This window comes from Apteryx rowi, unplaced genomic scaffold (genome assembly GCF_003343035.1).
Source record: "Apteryx rowi isolate R43461 unplaced genomic scaffold, aptRow1 scaffold_60, whole genome shotgun sequence".
In the NCBI taxonomy this organism is placed as follows: Eukaryota; Metazoa; Chordata; class Aves; order Apterygiformes; family Apterygidae; genus Apteryx; species Apteryx rowi.
Window position 1 is genome coordinate 354,152 of NW_020450872.1, and position 8,171 is coordinate 362,322.

General features: G+C 39.0%; 1 protein-coding gene across 2 annotated transcripts; it reads left to right on the top strand.

Moving 5' to 3' along the window:
* The first annotated feature begins 184 nt into the window (after positions 1-184).
* On the top strand, positions 185-7,845 carry CREG1 (cellular repressor of E1A stimulated genes 1). Of its 2 annotated transcripts, none has more exons than XR_003256277.1 (4): positions 185-601; positions 3,132-3,251; positions 4,523-4,716; positions 5,358-5,382. XR_003256277.1 is itself a non-coding variant. In XM_026083397.1 (4 exons), exons 1-3 carry the CDS (start codon positions 329-331, stop codon positions 5,541-5,543), a joined length of 579 nt encoding a protein of 192 aa, XP_025939182.1. In that variant the 5' UTR covers positions 224-328; the 3' UTR covers positions 5,544-5,545; positions 6,153-7,845. The 2 variants fall into 2 exon arrangements, 1 of the variants encoding a protein (XP_025939182.1); XM_026083397.1 differs by lacking the exon at positions 4,523-4,716 and adding an exon at positions 6,153-7,845 and having other exon boundaries at positions 224-601; positions 5,358-5,545.
* Positions 7,846-8,171: the final 326 nt, after the last annotated feature.

Sequence of the window (8,171 nt, forward strand, 5' to 3'; positions counted from 1 at the left end):
CTCCCTCCCGAAGGTGAGCCAGAGCTGTCAGTGATGTTTACAACGGCGGCAATCTGCCGGGATTCGCCCCGCCTTCCGGCAGCTCTCATTGGCTGAAGAAGAGGACATCGCGAGCCCATTGGCTGACGGCGGAAAGGCTAATTTCCCACTCTCAAGGTTCTTCCTATCCCGTCCCCAGCGTGCGCTCATTGGCGAAGGAGAGCGGGTCGGGCGTTCCGATTGGCGAAGGGCGGAGCGACCGCTCCTCCCCGCGTGGGGCAGGGGGCACAGGGAGTTGTGCTCGGGGTTAGCGGCGGTTAGTGGCCGTTGGGGCTCGGGGCGTCGCGCAATGGTTCCGTTGCTGCTCCTGTGCGCGGCGGCGCTGCCCCTGGCGGCCCGCGGGGCCATCCCGCCGCCGGAGGAGGCGGCGCGCATGGCGCGCTTCGTGCTGCACAACTGCGACTGGGGCGCGCTGGCCACCCTCTCCACGCAGGAGGGGCTGCGCGGCCGCCCCTTCGCCAACATCTTCTCCCTCAGCGACGGCGCTCCCGGGCCGCACGGCGGCAGCGGCGTCCCTTACCTCTACCTCACCGACCTGGAGATCTCCGTGCAGGACCTGGAGGTGAGCGGGCGCCGCCGGAGCAGGGTCAGAGCCGCCTCGGAGGGGTTTTGCACCCTCAGTCAGCACAGGGAGGGACGGGGGGGAACGAGGGGTGCGTGTGTCAGCGGCCGTGTGTCAGGAGTTTGGTCTCGGAGCCAGATAAGGAGGCGCGATTTGCAGGTAGGCAGGGACGGTGCCGTTTGCGTTAGCTCCGATACTTTCTGTTGGGTGAGAGCCCCCGCGCGAGCCTTGCGTTTTGGGGTCTCGCCTTGCCTGCATGTTGAGTGGCTGCCACGTTTGCGGACACCACTGGGCAGTACCTGTAGCTCTGACACGTGGGGTGAGGAGGAAGCTCCAGTGGATCCAGGCCCTCTGGGCACTCCAGACCCACACTCTCCCACTGCCTACCCTTCAGCGTCCTCTGAATAACGAAGAAAGCATTTTCAGCTTTCTCTTACCATTATATTTGAAAGCAGAATTATAGTAACAGCTGATGTGAATACGGTGAGATGCACCTACATTTAACAGTCTGTATAGTGTTTTTGCAAAATTCAACCTGAAAATGATATATACTGACTGGAAATAATAATAGGGAAACCAGTATAAGACACTTAAAACTTACTAAGTTGAAAGTTACTTAATTCAATGTCATATTTTTCCTGGTCACTTATGCTTTTTCATTTCAGTAGGAAGTTATGGTTGGAATATTTTTGTAAGGGTCAGGGTTTTCACCAGCATTTTATGCAGGCAATATAATGGTGCTAATGACCATTTCCATGAATGCCACTTCATTTGTGAACCCTGAGGACAATTATTAACCCGTGAGCATCTAAATATTAAGTGGTGCTGTCTGTTTTGACACGCAGTAGTCTTGGGAAGCTCCTGTTGGTCATAGTCCAGAAAGTTCCAATCTCCTGAGCAGTGTCCTGGTAGAGGAAGTAGCTGAAGTTTCAAGAGGAGCACTGAACAGAGAGATGAGGGTCCAAGGAATCTTTAGATAGAGAAAACGGAGAGGAGAACTTAATGCAAAAAATAAAGGAATGGAGGACTGGAAATTAGTAGTGTAGGGCGTGAGCAAAAAGGACTCTCATACAGACTACTGAAGAAATAGTAATTAAATCCCTGGAGTTTACCGGTAAAGCAGGTGCACAGCAAAAGATTGGCACACTGATGTTCTGAGCATGCATAATTGGTCCTTGCCTCAGCTGTTTTGCTTGGCTGTGGTCAAGAGAGAATTGACTAAAAAGTTAGGGAGACAGTGATTGTATGCATCCTTTATTAAAGAGAAGCTTCTCCTAGTAACTACTACAGTATTATTAAAACAAATATGCACAAAACTTAGAAATTTTTTCAGACTTCATTTTAATATAAACCTCTTTGTGTTCCCTCCCACTCAGCTTTTAATTTGTTACTTTGAAACTGTTTATTTATGGATCTAAATGGTGTAGAAAACCTAATTTATCCTGTGTAATATCTCTTCCTCCACCCCACGTACTGGCCTGTTTTCAGATATAAAAATAATGCTACAAACTCTTAATAAACGTTTTCCTACAAAAAGCTCCCCAACAGATTTGTATTCTGCTGTTGTAGGGCAGAAACAGTCACGTGGAGGGAGACTTCTGATAGGAGAAAATGCTGAATAATCATGAATCAGCTTTTTTGTAGTTAAGCAACTTCCTGTCTGTGCTGTGAGTCATATGGTAGCTCTTGCTTCATAAGTTCGGTGGTACACTGCAGAGCACTTATGTGACTTTTGAGATGAACTCTTTTAATGGAATTTCCCAAAGCACATGAACTTTCTGTGTTGGGAGAAGAATGAACTTAAGTATGTGCCATTCTGCAGTAGGCAAACCTGATTTGGACAAATACTTTCCAAGCTTACTGTGGTCTCCAAATTAATTTTAGAACAATCAAATAAATACAGATTCTTTATTCTTCAAGTTTGGTGCCTTACTTAAATACTGAGGGTTTTTTAAACCTAGATTTTAAAATTCACTTTGAATGTCAGAAGAGTTGACCAGCTGGGGGTAGAGGGAGGGCTTGGGTTTTGTTATTTTTGTTTGGTTGGTTGGTTTGGTTTGGGTTTTTTGTTTTGTTTTTTGCTAATTCAATATTTTCATTCACAATTGTGACAGCTAGTTGGTTACCTTTCAGTAATCCTTTGTCCTTCCACCAGAATTAACTTAATGAATTTCACTGTATCTTCTTCTCTATAGCCCTGTATGTTATGTATGATATTGGAATATATCATAATTTGAATGTGAAATAGCTAGATTGTATATTGAATTCAGAGTTTTAAAGAGTGCTGGCTTTGTGAGGTTTGCATTTTATCCTGTCAAACTTTAACACACTTATAAACTGTGCTTTCTTTCAGAGCTCATCTTAGTAGGTTTTCAGATATAATTAGAAAAAAAAAGATGACAGCTTTGTTCTTTTTGCAAGTAATTCTGGACTGAATAAAGTACCAAAAGCTGAAAATATTGTGGTAGATATCACTTTTTTTTTCTTGCAAAGGTACATCAGCCTATTTATCTTACTATTTATATTTTAGATCAATTCGAATGCCTCCTTAACTGTGTCTTTGGCACAGACTCCTTACTGCAAGAAGCACAAGTATGATCCCCAGAATCCACTCTGTGCACACATAATCTTCTGTGGGAATATTGTAAAGGTAAGCAGATGAAAGTTGACATGGGACAAGATTGCATGTGTTGAATAGTATTGTTAACTGAAAGAAGAACAGAAATGTTAGAATATTTATACAGAAGTATATGAAGTTATTCGATGTGTTATGACACCAGAAGGCTAGCTCATAGTTTGTGTGGAGAAAATGAAAAAGTAACCATGTGATATTTGCAGGAGTTCTGCTGAAGTGTCCTTAGCAAGGCATTTGGGAGGAGGATATTGCAATGAAGGAAGTCTCCCTAATTCCTCTAGACCTATTTAGAAACTAAAATATTTAAGACAGTTATCTGGGAGTGAAGTATTGTGGAGATTTTCTTATCTCATTTGCTCAGTTAAGTTCTTCGGTTCATCCAGTTTGGCAGTTGTGCTTCCAAAACTTTACTGAAGTAACTATTAATCTGAGCTATACAGTTACAGGTATTAGAGACAGAAAAGGTGTATTGCATTACGTGGCAGTATTGCTGCCAGTGCAGTATTGTTTCCTGCACTAACATTTCAAATTCACTTTGTCCCATAGAAGGCATTTAGAACGGCATCTAGAAGTGCATGTATTATTTATCAGAGATCTTAATCCCATCACTGAGGATTGTGACCGAGGATGAGGACTAATCATCATTAGTCTCTTGTGTGATGGCCTTAATTCTTATTTGTTGTTTTCACACGTCAAATATTTTTATATTACATTCTAGCAACCCTTTAATTACTGTTGTGTTTAAAATAGTCCCATTACTGATGGTAATTAGTTTCTCTTGTATCATATCCAGAACTCAAACTTGTTGATTTAACCCTTCAAACATTTGCACATTGTGTATTAAGTGCTGTCACACATTTTAGCTGCCATTCTCTATGGATTCTCAACTATTTCATGCTCTGTGTGTGTATGTATATGCATCTGAAGACCCTTTGATTTTTTGGTATCTTTTTGAGCGAGCAGGTGCAGAGGAGGTAAAATTATACCTAAAACATTGCATTGTAAGCATGTAGCAGGGATCTGCTACTTCTGCTTTGAGATTTGGTATTTCAAATACCACCCAAGATCATGCTGTGCATTTTTGCTGTTTACTGAGTTGCAGAACCTTAGTTAGCTTGCCATGTGTATATATTGCCATTATACCTCTACCAACATTAGAATAGAGAGCAAAACATTTTCTAGCCTGGCTTTCAGCTGTTACTGAGTTTTTATTTTACTTGAATACCATTCCTGCCTAAGCACTTACATCAAGGCCTTATTTTTTCCCCCCTTTTTTGTTTGACTAGTCGAGCTGTGCACACTTTAGTCTTGAAGAATATGGAGAAAACTGGGGAAGAAAATTTGTCTCCAAGAACAGCTTTTCAAATCACAGCTTATGAAAAACTTGAATTCAAAAAAAGCTTTGAAGAAGCAATTCTGCATGAAGGTTTCAGTCCCCATTAATGGATAGTTGGCATCACTATTTGCTTTTCCATCAAAAGTAAAATCTGACATCTTATTTATGCCATAATCATCTTAAGTATTTTTTTAATAATTAAAAACAAACCTTTACTCCTCACTCTTTGGAGAGTTTGTCACTCTAGCAAGAGAGACAGAAAGAGATGCATTGTTTCTCTAGCAAGACCTATAAGTATCCCTTTTAAGAGCCTTTCTAATATATGTTCTGTGGACTTGCATAATTGTCTTCTGTAAAATAAATACTCTTCTTCAGCAGAAAAGGGTATGGTTTTATCCATGCTATTTCAAACAAGTCAGTGTCAGGTTGGATCTAGTCTTTATACCAGAAAAGAATTAATATTTCTTCTAAATCCGTCAGTCTGCATATATCTCCATCCAAATAGCAGAAGACTTTTGTTGATGAAGTACTTTCTTGCTCATGCTTTCTTTAAAGTGCATCCTTTTGATTTTAATATTAAAAGCAACTATTTTGAAGTGTTTGCCTGTCTCACGTATAGCTGTAGCCCCCTCTGAAGATAAACAAACTCTGCCATAGTAATGAATCCTTTGGGATAGGACATAGCTAAACTGAAAAGAGCACACTGCAGTCAGCAGTGTGTTTTAGCTAAAATTTATCTTTGCACAACCATATCTTAATGTAGTATTTTGCTGGTTATTGTTCAGGTGAATGATTCAGAAGCGGGCTTAGCAAAAAAAGCATTATTCAGTCGACACCCTGAGATGGAAAGTTGGCCTAAGGATCACAACTGGTTCTTTGCCAAGTTCAACATCACCAATATTTGGGTCCTGGACTACTTTGGTGGATTGAAAATTGTGACACCGGAAGAATATTACAGTGTCAAGCCTTAGTAGTAAGTACTTAGTTTGTTGCATGCTTAGCTTTTGTCACAGTTGGAACCTTTAAAACTTTTTCCATAGGGACATTATTATTAACAGTATATATTTTCTATCTATTTTTTTTTATACCTATTTTGTGTCTTTTCCCTAAGTAAGGGATGCAGTATCTGAAATCTTGATATGTTTGAATGGAGGACCTACCTAGTTACAATATCAAGTATAGTAAGCTTTGCTAGGTATACCATAATTGAAAATCAAAGGTTTGAACTTGTATATCAACTTAAATACAGTTTCTTGAGAGGAAAGATTTTTCCAGAGTAACCGCAGTCACTTTCCTGCATTTGGATTAATTGCAGGATAGATGATATTTTGGCCTATTAGTTAAAAATAGTGAGACTATTTAGCATTTACAAAGTTCCATCAATAGGGTTGTTCCTGCAATATTGTATAAAACTTTCAAATAAGTTTAAAATTACACTTGAATCTTTCATCATGATATCGAAGTGTAGAGAAATTCTGTTCTATTGTCTACATAAAACTAAGTCTTCAGATATTTCAAATACATTTTATCTCAGTCAACACTTAAACTTTCAATTTCATTCTTATTCTTACTCCTTGTAGGTGGAGGAAGATCTTGGGTGATGCTGATATACAAATGAATTGCTTTGGCGGACTGTTTCATGAAAGATTTATCTTTTCTACGTATTGTAGAGCTGAATTAATAATGCAAAAAAACCAAACACCCTGCATTATTAATGAGCTTGAGTAACCCTTCCGAAGCAAATGTTAATTTTCACTGACTAGCACAGCTTGAATCATGTCATACTCACAAACCTTTATGCACAAGCCATAACTTTGTTTTACTCATTGAACATGATTCTAGAAAGCTGTAGTCTGCCTGTTGACAGTCTGCATTCAGAAAGGCTGTGTTTACTGGAAGCGAAAGGATAAGTCCAGTTTTGCATTTTTCAGCGCCTTAGTTAAATCATATCTGTTTGCAGGTACACTCATTTTTTTCTTAATACCAGTTTATTTTAGATCTTTGTTTGTGGCAAAGTAAACTGTAGTCAACTGAATACTATGGGATGGCTCAGCTCTGACTGGAATGGAAAGGGTTGCTTGTATTGCGATGGAGAATGACCTGCTGAGTCTCCACATTCTGTAAGAATTTTCTTTGCATCTTAATACACTCATAGTTTGAGCCTTTTTTTTTTTTTTTTTAATTTTGCTACCTGTACTGAATGTGCTATAGAACATGATTGTTTTTATGCAAACTACATGCATATTTTTGGACTCATGATAAGTTCTTGGTAAGTCTTTGGCTGGCAGTGGTGATATGCCCTAATTCTTTAAAAGAAGCAGGTATTATTACTGAAAGCATCTGAGTTTTGTACAAGAAGAGTTTTGGCTTGTGAATTCAATGAAACTGCTGTGAAAAGAAATTATTCTCTAACTTGGATTCTGCTTTGTTAATCTGATCAAATGACAGCTTTCTTTACCCTCCACAGTAGAACTGAGTAGATTTTTTTTTTTTCCCTTTGGAAGCATATATAGCATTTTTGGGTAACCCAGAAGTGAGAAAATAGCTAATGAAATAGGATGCAGATGTTTCATCACTTGTAGAGAATGAAAATGAATGGTGGATGAACTTAATTCTCTGCTTCTTAAAATAAGCCACAAACACACACAACCATAAGAAATAAATTAACATCATCTTATATCCTCTCTCATCTCCCAACTGCTAAGTTCACAAATATCCAAAAGTGATTATGACTGATTAAGTTAATTTCACCATGAGCAAATACTACCTAGCTAACAGAGGTAAAGAATGTGAGAGTTTGGACCCCTTAGTGGTAGATCCATATATAGGACAGTGAAATTGGTCAGGTCAGATCTCTGCTTGTTAGTATCATAATTATATTTTATATTACTACTTATCTCAAATGCTGGAAAGAATTTTTTGAAAGTATTTTTAAAGCAATTTATTAAATTTTCCTTCTCTGCAAAAGGGGGATAAAGGTACTTGTTGCTGTATTAAACACATCCTGTGCAGTACTTGGTAAGTAGTTTAGGAACAAATAAGTTTGCAATATGGAAACATTTTTTGTTACATAGATAACACTGAAATTAAACATGAAATCAGAGAATATTTTTATAAAAGTATAGCAATTGTAGAAACACAAGTGATCTTATGGTATTGACTTGATCCTTTCCATGGGGACATCTGTATGCATTGCATGTCACTCCATAACTTATGATGTGTGAGACTAATGATGCTGGGCTTTTGTTAAAAATAAAATACTTTTATGACAAATGTTGTTGGGTGTTATTTAATGCACATCCAAGAATACTTCTTCCCTCTCTCTCTCTTTCAAACCTACACACTCTCTTCAGAGTTTTTGTTTTGTTGTTGCTCTGGAGTCTTTCATGCTTCCTAGAGTACRTGGTGAAACTACTTTAATTACACCTGGCTTTTCCTCATTGGTTGAAATAACCATCTCTGTGCTTCATTTTCTTTTCTGCATCTAATACTTTGAAATGGAACATAAAATCACAACATTGGAGTTCTTGAAAATGAAGATGAGGAGGTCTTATTTGATCATTTCTTCTGGTCAGGGCTTCTACATCTGTAAATGACTA

What these genes read in the sequence shown, in the direction of transcription:
- CREG1 (XM_026083397.1), top strand. Translation starts at nt 329, where the DNA reads ATGGTTCCGTTGCTGCTCCTGTGCGCGGCGGCGCTGCCCCTGGCGGCC. An exon ending in TCTCCGTGCAGGACCTGGAG is followed by an intron (nt 602 to 3,131) that starts GTGAGCGGGCGC and finishes TTTATATTTTAG; the next exon opens with ATCAATTCGAATGCCTCCTT. An exon ending in TCTGTGGGAATATTGTAAAG is followed by an intron (nt 3,252 to 5,357) that starts GTAAGCAGATGA and finishes GTTATTGTTCAG; the next exon opens with GTGAATGATTCAGAAGCGGG.